The sequence below is a fragment of the Staurois parvus genome, unplaced genomic scaffold (assembly GCF_062004578.1).
Source record: "Staurois parvus isolate SC_StPar_1 unplaced genomic scaffold, SC_StPar_1.0 ptg000106l, whole genome shotgun sequence".
Classification (NCBI taxonomy): Eukaryota; Metazoa; Chordata; class Amphibia; order Anura; family Ranidae; genus Staurois; species Staurois parvus.
Window position 1 is genome coordinate 673,152 of NW_028317902.1, and position 17,017 is coordinate 690,168.

General features: G+C 39.4%; 1 protein-coding gene across 8 annotated transcripts in view; it reads right to left on the minus strand.

Moving 5' to 3' along the window:
• Positions 1-5,087: 5,087 nt before the first annotated feature.
• The window catches only part of CACNA1E (calcium voltage-gated channel subunit alpha1 E), a 1,021,369-nt gene continuing 1,009,439 nt past the window's right edge, over positions 5,088-17,017 (minus strand). For all 8 annotated transcript variants that reach the window (XM_089671475.1, XM_089671472.1, XM_089671471.1 and 5 more), the window contains one exon: positions 5,088-11,758. In XM_089671475.1, coding sequence (XP_089527601.1) covers positions 11,255-11,758 — 504 coding nt within the window. In that variant the 3' untranslated portion in view covers positions 5,088-11,254. The remainder of the gene's footprint in view (positions 11,759-17,017) is intronic.

The window sequence follows — 17,017 nt, forward strand, 5'->3', positions numbered from 1 at the left end:
GGGCATGGTAGCTAAATATCCTACACCTACGAGGATGTAGCCAGCATATGCAGGCCCCCAGAGTTGAGGGGACCTGTATGCAGGAGGAGTTGTAGCTTTTCTTTCCCTTATGGAGGTGAGAGCTAACTGCAAAAGACCTTTTAGGCCAGGCTGAAGACCCCTATGTAAGGCTGCTTCCCTGGAGGGTTCCCAAGATGTACCTAGCAAGAAGGTGACTACAGAGCACACAGTCCTGTGAGTACTAATGACCCTGGGCAGAGGAGAGCGGAGATGGCTACTAAAGTGCTGCACATGCTTTTATGCCACTAAATGTGATTGACTGTGTAATGTCAATTCACTGTAGAATTTATTGTTTGTCCTCGGGATGTGACTGTAGTGTAATTTCTTGAATCCCACCAGTAAAGTGCAGCAAATCTATTTCTTCTGTAGACATTCCTTACTTAGTTGTATAAAGGTATATGGCCAGGAATGTCATGTGGAGGCCTATGGCAAGGAGCAGGGCAGAAGGTGGCAGAGGGTTCGGTCCCAGCAGGAGGGACAGTGTGCTAGCAGGGCTGGAGCAGGCATAGGGACTTGTTCTTTGTCGCCAAAACCAGTCAACCATGAAGCCCCATTTCTTATCCACAACTGTCCAAAGTGTACAGTTCACACAGCATTTCTGACTGAAAGAAGGCAGGGGACGGGGATCTGATGACACACACCGCACTGCATAGTCAAGGCAGCTGAGTGTAATCTTAGACCTGAGTGGAGGGAAAAGGCATTTTCCCTCTACACGGTCTCCTAGGGAAACATTCGCAGCTGAGGTTGTCACTCATAAGCTGCATGCCGGAGTCATCATAACTTGTCAAAAATTAATCATGCACGTAGTAGTGGAAGAAGACAGCAGATATAAATCAAACAAAGTGATTTGGATTGAGACAAGTACACACAATAGAAGGATATGTTTTGTTCAGTTTTCATGTCAGAGGCTTACTTCCACTTTAACATTATTTCATTTAACTGTGAAATGCCAGATCTTCAGCTCTACTGACTTGTAACAGTCACTTGGATTGTTGGGGCTGTATTTATTTCCTAGAATGGCTCTCTGCTGCCTCTTAATCTTGCTGAATAAAAAAGCTGGCTAAGTTTACCTCATGATGAGTAGATGATGAGAATCTGGATGGTTTGTCAGAGTAAACAAGCGCAGATGATATTCTGTACCTACATGCAACTCCATAATCGGCATTCCCCTCTCCTCATTAGTGCCGGTGATGGAAGGTGCAGCATTTACAGTGACATTTGTTGTCATCTGGATGCAGTATGTTCCTGTTGCACACAATACTGCTGCAGGCTTATGCTGTTCTCAGCTTTTTACAGGTGATTTCATAGTGTAGATGAAAGATGGGATTAAGAGTGACAGCTGTTTGATGGTCTTCTTGAGCGTGAATACCCAAAGGCACAATCCAAATGGGATTCATAGCTGGAGAAGTCTGATGCTTACACAATTGACAGTGAAAGGATTGGAATGAAGGCTGGGAATTTAGCATTTTGTAATTTTGTAAAACTGGCAATGAGCCGAAGAATGAAAACAAAGTTCTTCCAAAGTCTTCTTCTTCTTCAAGGTGCTTCCAAGAGGCTTCCTAAGAAGTAAAGCATTTAAAGAAAACCTGTCATTTGAGAAATGAGTAGGCTGCCATTATTGACTTCCTATTAAAAATGCTCAATCCCTTTCTGTCATGCTACCCTTCTGAAGTCAGTGCTTTAAGAGTTATTCACCCAAAACAGGTATACAGACCAGGAGTTCTGATTTCATGTCCTGAATACATGTTCTTGGTCAGTGACTCAGAAAGTGTAACCATAGACTGCTAGAAATACAGCATTTTTGCAACAGCAGTCCCCATATTTAATTCATGACAGGTATTCTTTAAAGCATGCAGGACAAAACAATAGGTTCACTTTAATGGTGGCACTATTAATCACACATGTTCAACTTATCTTTGCCCATGTCTTCTGTTTGGAGCAAAGAAAAATACATGGTACCTTCTAGGTATGGGGGTGTGTGATACCCTTGCATGTGATACCCTTCCCATGTGACAGTACTGGTGCATGTTTGTTGCATGCTCAGCACCCAGCATGGTCTTTGCCAAGTTTTGTGATCCTGTGGGCAAGTCATGAGATTTTGGATCTTATTTCATGGTTTCAGAGTGGCAGCAGGGTGTTGAGTGCTGTAATGGTCCTATAGCACCTGGCATTGCAATTATGCGAGCACTGACTGTTGGGTGAAGTCAGGGCTTTTATTTAGCTGGAACTTGGTGGAACTCAGTTCCGCCACCTTTGACTCAGGCCCTCTGCTCCCTGCTCACCAATATCACTTGTAAATGCAAAAGTCTAACTACTGTGTTTACAAGTGATAGCTTATCTCCCAGCGGCTCCTTCAGATCAGATCTCCTGAACACATCCCACTGAGTGCAGGACAGGGACAAGGGAGATGCAGGTACCCGGGGTGCAGTGCAGTCATGGGCATAAGGGGTTGTGTGGTAGGCTTCACCCTCTGTGATCTCCTTCTTTGCCCTGGTGCCTGTATGCCAATACTTCCACTGATGATATCTCTACATGTGAGAGAGGAGGATCAGCCTGCAGTTTGTAGAGAAGTACTAGAGCCGACTGGGTGCTTCAGCCTAATATGGGAACAAAAGTAAGATACATGAAAGATGGTGGAACTTTAAGGAGCGAGGGAGAAGATAAGGGCAGTGGAGGGGGGGTTCTGTGCAGAGGTCAGAGTGGAAGAGAGGTGAAAGGGAGATGTTGATGCAGAGGTAAGCAGCTGTGGAAGAGGGCTGAACTCTGCACTCCGTGTATAATGCAACCTTGAACTTTGCACTCTGTATGTAGTGCACCTCTGAACTCTGTACTTAGTGCACCCCTGAACTCTGCACTCTTTGTGTAACACAACCCTAAATTGTGCACTCTGTATGTAGAGCACCCACAAACTCTGCACTCTGTGCTAAGTGCACCCCTGAACTCTGCACTCTGTACGTTGCACAATCCTGGTATTTAAGGGCCCTTTAAGACCCTTCCACTGTGAAATTTAGCCACACCTACTATTTGATGGGTGTGCGTGTGGGGGGAGGGGGGTTGCTTTGAAGGATGCAGTGGAGTTCCTGCACCTATTCTTTGGGGGAAAAAAAGCCCTCTACTTGATAGTCACAACATAGTTCCAGTCAGCAGAGATAGTGCATTAGCATGGCAGCTTCAAGTAAGTAACCATTGAACACTAATAGTTATTCCTTCTCTCAGTAACACCAACAACTTTATTTTGTTACTAGTGTTACCAATAATTTGAGGTTTACTTTGTGTCCACTGACCCCATCGATTGTGGGTTGATTTTGCTTCTACGGCTCCATTGATATGCACCTTATAGTATTCCCTCTGACACCATGATGGGGCTTATTCTCCTCCCATTAATACCAATGATGAGGCTTATTTATCTCACAGACACCAACATGGGGCATACTTTACTCACACTCACAACAGTGATGGGGCTTATTTTGCCCCACAGATTTCAACAGTGGGGCTCTCATTGACTATGCTGATGGGGCATATTTTGTCACTGACACCTGTGATGAGACTTATTTTATCTTACTGAGACAAATTATGGGGATTCTTTTTTCATTTTCTCTTCAGAGTACACAAAAGATGTAATTGGTCCAAAACATAGTAATGTATGAGGGTAAATATATAGAAAAAACCTCAGCACAATATGGTGTTAATATGATTATACAGTGATGTGCTGCCGGCATAGAATGTGTTCCCACATACAGTAAATAAATGAAAACGTGTATATGCAGCGCACAAATAATGCTCTAATATATCAGTGTTATAAGTAGATGTATACCATAAACATATATCATTGTGCGTAGTACAGATATACTCCAATAAATACCAAATAAATAAATAAATTAAAATACAAAAGTACGCTGGTGATATCAAGCCGCCATCTTGGTATAGAAAAACAGCATTCAAACACACAAATAGTTTATCCTGCAGTGTCCCAGTTGGACACTATCAAACACAAGTGGAAATTTTTGTATTTTAATAAAGGTGTTTTATTTACAATACTACACTATGAGGAGTATCTTTTTCATATGTATGGAGTGGAGTTGGAGGAGATAGTAAGCTGATTCTGGAAGAGCAGTAATACACCTGATAGTAAGCTGATGGTGGAAGAGCAGTTACATCTATATACCTACCCTGTCAAAAGGTAAAAGCACAGTTTGACCTGGGATGCAGGTCAGACATTAAGGTGAGCACAATAGTGTGTCGGGGGTGTGTGGACATTGAAGAGGGACACTATTGCACTTCGGTTGGATTTGAATATCACATGAAGCACGGCAGTATTAAAGGCACAATTCATTATAAAAACTGTTTAATAGCGTATGGTGAATTTTAAACACAGCATACAGCAAGTTCGTCACATGGATGTATGAGTGATTTATGATGAGTTTGGAACTTATTATGTTTTAATTTTTTCGATGGACATATGTTTAATTTTGGATAATTTCAACGCACATTTGGGCACGTGTTTGTCACTTATGACACAAGGATTTGCACGTTTTTGTATATATATTTGGTATTTATTGGAGTATATCTGTTTACTACGCACAATGATATATGTTTATGATATACATCTACTTATAACACTAATATATTAGAGCATTATTTGTGTGCTGCATATACACTTTTTCAATGTATGTGGGTAGGTACGACAGAAAAAGCTATACCCTGTGAGGAACACTCATTAGTCTCACCCACCTTTGGCTATGCCCCCATGTATTTGGCAGATGGTGCTGGTATTTCCACAAATTATTTCCAAATATTGACAACTATGTATTGTTCCAAAGTAGCTGAAACACAATAGGGAAACAAGCAGAAGATGAGCATGTGCGACTGGTGCAAACATAAGGTAAGCATGTGGAACTGGTGCGCCCAGCATTAAAGTAAACCTGTCCTGCATTGGCAAAGCACAGATCCACACTACCGAGTGGAGTGTCAAGATGAAAAAATAAACTATTTCATGACTATTACAAGGTTAACAACAACACAAAACATTTGCCTTTTTCGAGTTTTATTTCCAGACTGAAAAAGTCAGAAAAAGACAGGAAATATTGAGAATTATTTACAATTTGTTTTATATATTTTTATTCTCTTTCACAAAAAATCCCCCATCAAAATCCCACAACTTATTTTTCATAGTTTTTTTTTTTTTTTTTAAATTATGGACAAAAACAAGTTATTTGAATTATAATACAGTCTCCATCCCCAGCTTCTGATTAGATTGAGTCTTCTTTCCGGCGTTGCACCGAGAGAAGTATTTGCATGTACATAGCACTCTTGTTAAGTGTCCATCATTGCAGAAGGAGAAAATGTAGCTCTGAAGAGATAAGTATAGGTGAGGATACAAACCTTGGTGAACTGCCAAATCTGGTTATATTTTACATCCAGTTTTAGCGTTAATTCATACTCATCTGTACCAGCGAAAGATATCTGATAATACTACAGATTTCCAAAAGGATTCCATTTGCAACACAAGACAGTTCACATAAACAGCACAATGACCCAGAGCAATTTTTCTTTAACTAATTTAAAATTCAGGGCCTAAAAATGTAAGACTAAGCTTCTTACTTAAGTCTGGACAGAGACAGATTATTTTTTTACATTTATAAGTTTTGCTCCAGCTCAAAAGAGCACACAGATCCTGGATAACACTACAGCTGTTGTATTGTGACACATTTGCCCTGATCTTAGAGTAACGTTCATATATTGATATATTTCTGAGCCATTCAGCGGCAATTAGATCCAAAAAAGAATCCAAGCCTAGGCATAACCCAATTGTAGTGGGTCATGGAGCAACACTTTGCAGTGATATATGGTGCCACACCCTTTAATGCCCAATCAGATTGTGTAAGATTAGTGACATGACTTAATCACATCCTCTATGTCCTTGTGTACTCTCATGCAGAAGAGAGACAGTGAGGAAACAGAGGATGAGACATTGCCTTGACCTTATCTGTTTCATCTACAGGAGCATGGGATGGCACCAGAGAGATCGGTCTGGTTTGCTGGTGAATGGGTGGCGCTGCTGTTATTAAAATGCTGTCTGATATCTGGCTTGCGTTTGACCTTAAAGCTAGAACAAGTCTTGTTTTTTTTTTTTTTTCTTTTAAAGGACAAGTCAAATGTAATGTGAAATGAGCTGGCTTACCAGCCGACTTTCTTCTGTTAAGTAAAGTCCCACTATAACAATAACATTAACTGGTAACCTATCAGTAGTACAGTGTTATTTATGTACAGCAATGATGGTCACCCAGCACTTTGCTTAGATATGACTCAGCAGTATGTACCCACAGACCAGAAAGCATCCTAGAGACTTGTTTTAAAGCGTATTTCCACTTTTGCAGTCAAATTTGAGAAAGTCCCATTATAAAGAACGTTTGTGTTCTCATTCACCCAGCATGCCTTAAAAAACTTTTAAGAAATATTTCTTACCTTTCAGATATTTCTCAGAAGGAGGTGTCGTAGCTGACTGCAAGGTTTTTTAAACAATGTTACAGTAAGCCTGTCCAAAGTCTGTCCTCATTAAAGTCCTTATTAAAGTAATAAACTCTCTTTTTAAATAATTGCTAACAGGCAGGGTATTTATGACAGAAAAGACCCTATCGGTCTCTTTTGTCATAAATGTTTTCTCCTCCCTGACAGCCATCATGTACTCTGAGCCGTGCATGTGCAGCCCCAGATCCACGCTGCATTGATGTGACTCTCGGGTGCATGCACGGGAGTTGTGTCATCATGGCCCAGCTCTTTAAGTATCCGAAACCTGGAAAGACGACCGGGCAAAGATAGAAGCCCGGGGTCCGCCTGATCGATCACACCACAGCACTGGAGGGTACTGTATGACAGGTAAGTCTGCCATGCTAATATGTGGTGTATATGAGCACATTATGGCATAACCTGCCTGGGGGCCCCTAAAAAAAAAAATATACAGTGGACTTAACCACCGCTTTAACATACAATGCAAGAAGCCTAGTCTCTACAACTTTTTATGATTTGTTAGGGCAAAGAGTGTTCAAATCTAGTTACAACTGATAATGAAGATCTGACTGCCAAGTACAAGACAAGGGGTAACTATGGCAAACGCATCAGTCCAGCCCCCTCATAAACAAAGAGAACTACCTAGGATTTTTTGCGGAAGGGTCTATAATAGAGTTTTCTATGTGAATGGGGACAAGTAACAAATATAAAGTATGGCTGCAAAAGTGGAAATACAATATAAAGCGATATTAAACCCCAAACCAAAAATTGTATATATTGCAGCTTAATAATCATTAGATGTAGAGGCTTCATTAGTTTATTTTCTTTAACCATTTGTACCTTGCTGGATTTCACGTGGTTATATCGGGATGACACCTACAGCTGCACGCATCATTCCCGTATTGTTTTTTAGAGCTGACAGTTAGCTTTCTTGTAAAGGCAATCCTAGCAGCTAATTAGCTGCTGGATTACTTTTACAAAGAGGGCGGGGATGTTCCCGCCCCGTTCCTGTCCTATTGGGAGACCTGAGAACACAGTCGGCATTTCAGCCAGATGACCATAGAGGTAGTCAAAGACCAGAACAGCTTCGATCACCTCTATGGTATAGGAAACTGGAAGCGATGAGCATTTATCACTTCTGGTTTCCCCAGATGTAAACACTCCCATTTTTAATTGATCTTGGTCTGATCAGATGCTTTTAAGGGCAGAGGAGACATCTGCAGTCTCTTTTCTCCTGGTGATCTGGCCAGTAATACACCTCCTGTATTAAAGTGTCTACATTCTGGATAAATGAGCTCAGGAAGCATATAGGAACAGCATCATTGTTAGGGGGGAAGGAAGTGCCTGATGTACTAGCAGATTTAGATACACTAACAATTTGAAGCCAAACTCTAGATAAAACTTTATAAACAGTTACATCAACTGTTTTTTTTTCTTTTGGGATAAAGGTTTCACATTAATAAATAAAAGTTGATCATTGTAAGCACCCCTGTCAGTGTTAAATGGTTTGTCTCAACACTGTTAACTGATACATGTGGAGGAGAGCTTGTTCTTTTAAAAAACAACAGACTTACTGACCAGATCACTAGGCGAAAATAAAAGAAAGAAAGCCTATAGAAGTATCAGCCATCACATATAAGAATTTGTAAGCTGCAATATAATAAATGTTTGTTTCTGGGATTAATACCACTTTAAGGCTTCATTCATACGGCCATAAAAATTTGATTGATCTTTTTACTCATGTTTTTTTCAGCACAAAAGTTGCTGAATAATGATCAGTAAACTTTTGCATAAAATTATCCTGTTTTTTCCAATACCTGCATCTAGAATACATGTATACACATGTTTTTAGCAGATTTTTGGATTTTGTGTTATGGATCTGAACGCAGTGCTAGTTTACACACCTGGGTGAATGTTTCTATTGAAAGCAATGCAGCTGCATTAAGATCTGTAAATAAAACCCTTTCTGGGGCATGTGAATGAGGCCTTAAGAAAGAGGGATGGAACTTCCTGTTTTTTAATTGAATTTTAAATTCCTGATGCACATTAGAGGGAGTTAAAGTTTCTTTAATGCTTTTATGTGAGTTTCTTGCGTTTCTATTTATAAACATACATAATCTGGTGAGTCAGTTTACCAATTCAACTGTGATGAATGTTATGCTCATGTGCTAGAAATTCTTTTTAAGTAAAGGAAGCAGTTTGGGCAAAATGTCCATTGGCTTACCATAGGGTCAAGCTCATTTTGGAGAACAGGCTACTAGTTTGCTGCTGCAGCACAACGCTCTATGCAACCACACTGAGCACACATGTCTAAAGCCAGCCCTGTATAAGTACAACATTGAATGCTTGTTTAAATAAACCCCAATGAGAATCAGTGAAGTCATTGGTTTCTAGCAAATTCTCAGCTTGTATGTTGATTAAAATTGACTCAGGCAACATAACTGCATCTACTGTGTGCAGAGAACTAATATATTAGACATGATCTAATTAAAGCTAAATCAAAGACATAAGGGTTTTCATGTTGCCTGATGTCAGTGATAACATTTGGCAGATATAGCTGTCACTATACAGACACAGTACAAATCTCAGGCATTTATTGAGGAGAAGTGAGACAATAATGGCTTTGAACCTGAAATCTTTGCATTATACATATCTAATGAGTTTATTCTTAATAACTATGCCAAATAATACTAATAAACCCTTAAAAGTGATGAAAGAGAAATTTTAGCATATAACATAAGGATATGCACTATAGTGAGCACTGTTCACAATGTTTGCTAGGAGGATATCAAAAAATATCTCTGTTTGTGTACATATGATATGGTAAATGACAGCAGTGAAGATGTGGCCACCAGAATGCTAACACAGCATGCTTGATTAAAGAGGGAACATTACATTATTATGGCCAGAAATAAAAATTAGACTGGTTGGAAACTGTACGGGTTATTGCCACACCACTCTTCACCTCCTACATCAACATTTGGCAGGGTCCTGGAGCTACAAACTCAGCTTTCACATATAATGCAGTTACAGGTTTAAAATTATATCATGGGTCATTCACACATATACTGTATATACAGTATGTATCATTGCCGGGACCAAGTCATCTAGTGCCCAGGGCAAAGACGCCAAACTGCGCCTTTCCGTTCATAATGTGCATGCTTAGGGGATCCTACGCCCAGCAGTCACTAGCTTGTCAAAATCACTGCACTGTCACTATTTCTGTCAACCTTGTAACAGAAGTAAGGCGCCCCCATCCCTACAATAAACCATTGTGCCCGGAGCAGACGCATCTTCCGCCCACCCATTGTCCCAGCCCTGGTATTTATGCATTCTACATGTAACACTTGTTCTGTATATAGTATGGATTTGGGGAACTGTACAGGAAAAACCATCAGGTGACATACATAAGATGCCCATACAACACCATTCTTTAATATGGCTATGCACTAAATAAGAGCAGAGAAATATTTTTTAATAAGAATTTTAAGAGACAATTTGTAAACTGAAGAAAATAGTATTGAAAAAATGTTAAATAAAGAATTTAAAAGTGGAGTTTTCCTTTAAAGTCTCATGACCCGATGAAATTGAAAGTTTGTAGTAAATTTCTGTATGATAGAAGTAAAATTATTGAAAGTATTTTTTCGGTTTATGGAAAGTACTGTGGAGAATGTGCACAAAAACAGTAAACCGGTTTTGGTAGACTCAAGACTTAAAAATTGAGGTGTTTACAGACCTTCGGAAAACACAAAAATGAATTCTGTTGCGGTAATTCAAGGTGATGGTTAGATCAACACTGCAAAATTAAGGAGCTTCTAGGGTCCATGCAAACTAAACTGAAACATGCCTATCACCTCTATGAGTGGGCAAAGCCTTACAATGAAGAAATGAGTATGAATATCCCTAAAGATATGTCTGCTTTATCCATTTCATTTTCACATGATCTCTGTGCTGTCTACTATAACCCCTCACAATGTAATGAAAACATTAACCAAGATTTCACAAGTATCTTTTGATCTTTTTTTTATGGAAAACATGTAACAAAAAATGGATCCTCATCTCCTTGTACATTGAAAAGGGGTCATGGGCTCAGGATTAGCACTTAACATAAAGCCTGTCAACCAATCATTCTACATTTTGCATATAATTTCTATATGAACATCACACAACTAGACAGCAAATCCTTCAGTCAACCAATGTGTGTAAGAGTAAACTGCAACATGATGGCTGTCCAATGACTAAACTAATTAGCCATATTTCTTTGTTTACTTTCCTGCTGAAGGATCATTGTGGAAGGCAATCATTTGTCAACATTCTGAAACACAACTCCTGTTATTGGCAAAAGATAAAAAGGTATCAATCGACAATAGTGAACCTATGTGATAGGCAGTGATGCCCACAGCCTATGTACATATAACAGATCACCCCACAATCACAGTCCAGTAATAGGGGCCTTAGACTTCCATGCCTTCCCCTTTGCATGTATCTTCCCAGGCAGTTCATTTCTGTTTTTTGGCACAAGATATTAAAAGACAGGCTTCCATTCTCAAGGCATTGCCTGGACCTGCATTTTGGTTAGGGAATTGGCAGTGAGTGCTTGGGGGCTCCTCTGGAAGAAGCTCAGTGATATGAAAGGAACCATTCAAATATTACCAGCTGTGGTACAGCAAGAACAGCCAAACTTTCTTTAACACCGATCATCCTCTTCTGTGTCACTCAATTCACGGGAAGCTATGACAGGTGACACACCACCCTTCCTTCTACGTCGATAATGACCATTGGGCATCTGCCACCCATGACGTAAAGGGGCAGAGCCGATTGTGTTAGAACGGCCTAGACTGGTAGCCACAGCAACCTCAAAGGTAAGTGTGTCCTCAGTTGGGCAGTCTGAGCTTTGCATCTCCTCATGTAGGGCCAAATATGGCTCTGAGATATAGTGCTGAGGGGTGGACTGGGAGCTATGACGTCCCTGGAGAGAACAGGAAGACTCACTCAGACCTGGGTCACTTGGAAGAGGTGCTGCATTATCGCTGCCATTCATAGGAGGAGAGCTGTGTTTTTGCCGGCGAATTAAAGAAGAGAAAGAGATAAGAGGTCTTGGGGTTGCAGGCACAGAAGGAAGCTGACGCCGACCACGTCTTGGGGTGCTGGTGTCAGAAGGAATACAGCTTTCATTTAAAGAGTCAAGAATCTGTGAGGATAGAAACATGTTTTTAAACCTGCAACAACTCAGTTTGAAAACATTTGGTCAGAATAATAAGAGGAAATCCAATAAATCAATGTGTTACTCTCTGATCTTCAACCATTTTTAAAGTTTATGTCCACCCACAACTTCTTTTTTTTCATTTTGGGTAGAGTGGGGGAGGATTAGAACCCCTATCAGGTTTTTTTTACTACTATCTTGTGGCTTTGTTAACCTCCTTAGCGGTAATCCCGAGTGTAGCTCGGGGTAAAATTTCTATACCAAGCTACACTCGGGCTTAGCATGCGGCGTTGCTCTGGGGGTCCCTGCAGCACTTACCTTGTCCTTCGCTCCCGCGATGTGTCCCCGGCCATCTCCTCTGGCCGATGCCGGCATCCGGCTTCCGTGTTCCGGTCCCTATGACGTCGGGACATACGGGTGCCGGAACCAGCGGGAAATTTGAAATTTTTAAAAAATGTCATTTTTGCTGTCATTGCTGTTTCAGTGCATTTCACATATATTTTGTCCCTACTGCTTTGTCCTGTCCCCTGCCTGCATTTTGAATGTTCTTTCTGCCTGGAAACTTAGAAAAGTCCATGGCGTCCAAAAAGCGTCCCTTTATGTCAAAAGCGGTTTTAGAACAGCGATAGTAAATCAGAACCACTTGCAGAATTGAGTGATAATGATTCGTGGGGAAATTCGTCATCAGACACTGAAAACGATTTTGCGACTTTGCTCAGCGATGTGCGAATTTGCCTCTGTATTTCAAATTTCAGTGTTTTTGGTTTGATTATATTATTGAATTAAATTTATTATTATTATATTATTATTTTTTATGATTATTTATTAAATTATAATTTATGATTTCATGTTTCAAATTTTATCATATCCGGAATGTTTAATAGATTCTTGTTCGTACAGATTTCAGTGAGTTATTCCTAAAAATTACAGCCTACAATAAAAAACTACATATTTCCATGCAAAAAAATGGTACCGCTTTCAGCACAAAAAATCGGAAAGAATCATACCGCCAAGCAGGTTAAAAAGATTTGCCCTCACTGTAATAAAGACCATTTCATATACAGTACATTTTTATTTAACTGAATATTTCATGATCTGAGATTAAAGTATGTAAACCCCCTTGTAAAACAACCCATTTAGTTTAAAATAGAATTGAAAGGCAAAACATTTGTATATAGATATAAAAGTAATTAAACTGGTCAAAAAATAAAAAATAAACATATTCTGGCCTGGATTTTTGCAGCTGTTTTAGACTAATTTCAGGGTGCTGATTCCAAATATGATCTCATATTTGCTCTCTCACATCTCATTTTTATGCTATCGGCATACCCCATTTTCATTGATTTTACCCAAAATTAACTCTTTGTCACTTATGATTGCAAGTTGTTGCGAGTCAGTGACTGCCTTAGTGTTAAAATACGGTGCTGTATTTTTAGGATAGTGTGTTTATAATATCATTTTATGTAGATATCTACATTTATTTAATATTTTCCTCCTTCTGCAAGGAGGTCACACCAAATACCCTTGTTTCCTGTGCTACTGGGACAGTAGGGCTACATTAGAACACTGGGTTAAAAAGAACTGGCCACCAAGAATCAGTTTGACACCTGGTGACAAGAACATCAAGAATGAGCCTCTGGTTGATAGGGATAAAATTGTATTTCCCCCACTGCACATAAAACTTGGGTTAATGAAGCAATTCGTCAAAGCTCTGGAGATTGCTTCAGCTATATATGTTCAACCTTTTCAAGTCTCAGTGCCGAGAAGAAAAAGGCAGGATTATTTGATGTCCCTCAAATAAGAACACTCATCAGAGATCCACACTTTGTTACAACAATGACTGTGGCAGAGGCTAGAGCTTGGAATGCATTCTCTGATGTGGTGCGGATTTTCCTTCGGAACAGGAAAGCGGACAACTATCGAGAGATTGTGGAGGAGCTGCTCTTGAGTTGCCAAGCACTTGGATGTAGAATGAGCATCAAGGTTCACTACTTACATAGTCACTTGGCCCAGTTTTCAGAGAACATGGGTCATGTAAGCAAAGAGCAAGGTGAATGCTTTCATCAAGACATTAAAGTTATGGAGGAACGTTGCCAAGGCCGATGGGACTCAAATATGATGGCCGATTACTGCTGGTTCTTGATGAGAGACATTCCACAAGCTGTACATTGGAAATCATCAAAGAAGAGGTTGTTTATGCAGATGTAACATAACTATTGTGAATGACCTTTTTGTACATATTTTTCTTATCTTCACAATTCAATTCTTACCTGGTAATATGCATTCACTCACATTGATATGCAGTCACTCACAACTGCTATGGCTCATTAAATGTTTGTTTTATTATTATTGTATATTGTATCTTATCTTATTCTTGTATGTATGCCTGTATAGCTATTCGTATATGAGCATACCTTTGTTGTTTTTATTGAAAATGCAATATTTGATATCTCAAAAACCTGATGTGATAGACAAAAACTGATTTGGAATCAGCACCCCAAAATTACCTTAAAACCGTTGTAATAACTTATGCCAGAAAAAGTGTGTTGACCAGTGTTATAAATACTTTTTTTACCTTTTTTATAAGAGATCACATAACCTTTGTTCTCAGCTGCATAGAGAGATGGGGGAAGGGAAACAGCAGAACACCGAGCTTCCCAGTAAATGGCTGTGTAGGGGGGCATGTCAGGACAAGTTTGATCATTGGAGGAGAGCACACTGAGTTCCCAGCACAGCCAGAAAACTGACTATGCTGTGCTATCATGCCTACTGTGGTCAGTTTTTAATAGGAAAGCAGAGGGACTGGGAGGATCATCAGGTATTTCACACAAAGGAAGCAATACAAAGAGATCAGGATACTTTTACATACAAGTAACTGGTACAGCAGGCACAAATCAGAACTATGAAATATTGGGTTTACATATTCTTTAAGATCACACGTTATATCGCTCATCACTTATATGATGTCTCTTATATACATAGACCTGGATGTCTTCCCATTTGGATCACATTTTTTTTTTTTAACTTCCCTTCCACCCCCTCCTGTTTTTAACGTTATTCTTGATCCATACTGAATATTCTGCTTAAATACAGAATATCTCCATCCTCCTTAGCTTTCCCCTTCCTCAGTTGTACAGTGTGTTTTTTCATTGTCCATGCTACGATACATTTTCATATTACTGTTGACTGTAATATGAAAATATTGAACTGTAATATTCATTTACATGTTACTGTTGTTTATTGCACACATTTATCTATATGTTTTCTCTGCAATGTAAAATTTTATAATCTTTAAATCAAGAATACATAAAAAAAGGTTATGAATTAGATATGAGAATAGGATCCATAGGTGACATTAAGAGAGGGTTTTCAGTTTTTTAATAAAGGGAATAAAACCATTGTTACTGAGACAGTAATAAGATCATTATGTACCCACCATTCAAATTGTTCTGGCCCACAATAAGCTGCCGGGAATGAAGGGGTGCCACTTTCAATGAGTGGCATAGCATTTCAGCAAAGATAATACTTTTCTGTACCATGCAACATAATAAAAACTTCTGAATAGCAGTAAAAACACAACAAAAGTACTAACCTTTTCCCACTCTATCAAAAACTACAAAAAAAATAAAAAAAACAAAAAAAAAGGTTCTGATTGCAGTTGGGCTTTAAAGCTGATTTCCGAGACCCTGCCCACCTTTTACCCCCAGCTCCCTTTCCACATGCATATAAAAAACATACTTAAAAGTTTCCGATTATTGCCATACTTTTTAATATATTCCTGTTTTTGTTTCTGGCAATGTTATCCTCTTCATGTATAAAGTGTAGTGTGTCTGGTCTCCAGGGGGTAGAATTGAGGCAGACTGTGTATACCACATTCAAAGTGTTTCCTGGAGAAAATCTGAACTACATTTTCCATAATTCACTGGAAATAGACTGGAGAGGTGGGTGCTGCTGTGGGCTAATTGTTGCTTATTAGTAGACACCAACACAGAAGGGCAAACACTGCCAATCAGTGGCTGTGGACAGATTATGATGAGTACTGTGGAAACTGTACCCACCCACAAAAGGAGCGGTGATGTACGCCCATCAATACTCTTCTGCTTCAGGAAGATATATGAAAAAGAGATACGACTAGGAGAAATCAGCAGCACCCAGTCGCAGAAACCTGAGTGCATGTGAAAAGGAAAGCATAAAGGGCTCATTAGGGAAAGAAAAAATAAAATGTGTAAAAATCGACAATTTAAACAAAAGGCAGCATTTTTGCACAAGGTAAGGAAGCATTTTTATAATAATACTGCTTCTGGCTGGAGATTATACGTTGCATGGTACCACACAGTATTATATTTTTGCTGAAATGCTGTGCCACTCATTAAAAGTGGCAGCTTATCCTAGCCCAGAACAATTTGAATGGTGGGTACATAATGATCCTATTTCCTGGACATAACTACAATACAATTCTTCTTTTGTTACTTTTGCATACCTTGCCCATGGTCTAGGTCTTGAGCAATTTTGATACTCTCAAATTAAACCCTTTTATCCCATCCTTTACTCCATCACAAGATCCTCATTCCTAACCTTATATGAGTCTATTTGCCACAACAAATGGAGAGGTAAAGGCCTTATTTCTGATCTGTATCAGTACCTGACTACCGATGACCCCGCCTATCAATTAGACTATATGATACAATGGGAAAGTGAGAAAAATCTGACCCTTACTCCTGCTGAATGGGATATCCTTAACAATAAATTTTGCAAATGTACCAATCCCTAAAAATAAGGGAAACTGCTTTGAAAGTATTTACCAAATGGTACTTAACCCCCACCAAACTTCATGTGTTACACACATTTTGGTCTTGCGATAAAATTACCCCACTTTGGCACAAGATAAATGAGTTGGCCTCTAAGTTGGTAGGTCACCCTCTTACATTATTTATAGCTAACTGCCTGTTGTTTGCTCCCATATTTGAAGCTTCTCACTCCTCTAAAAGGCTGATAAACACAGCTTGCGTTGCTACTTACTGGCTGTTGCCTTTCATTGAAAATCACCTGCCGTTCCCGTTGTGTTCATCAAAGATAGATTCGATGCTATTATTCTCGTGGAGCATATTTATCATACTTTGCATCATACTATGCCTTTTTTCATAAACAGTGGGATATTTGGTGTAAATGTAGACAGTTATTTTCATAATCCAATCTCTAATTTAATTAGTGGCTTGTATTCCTTCTCCTCTGGCCTTTTTGCCCCTA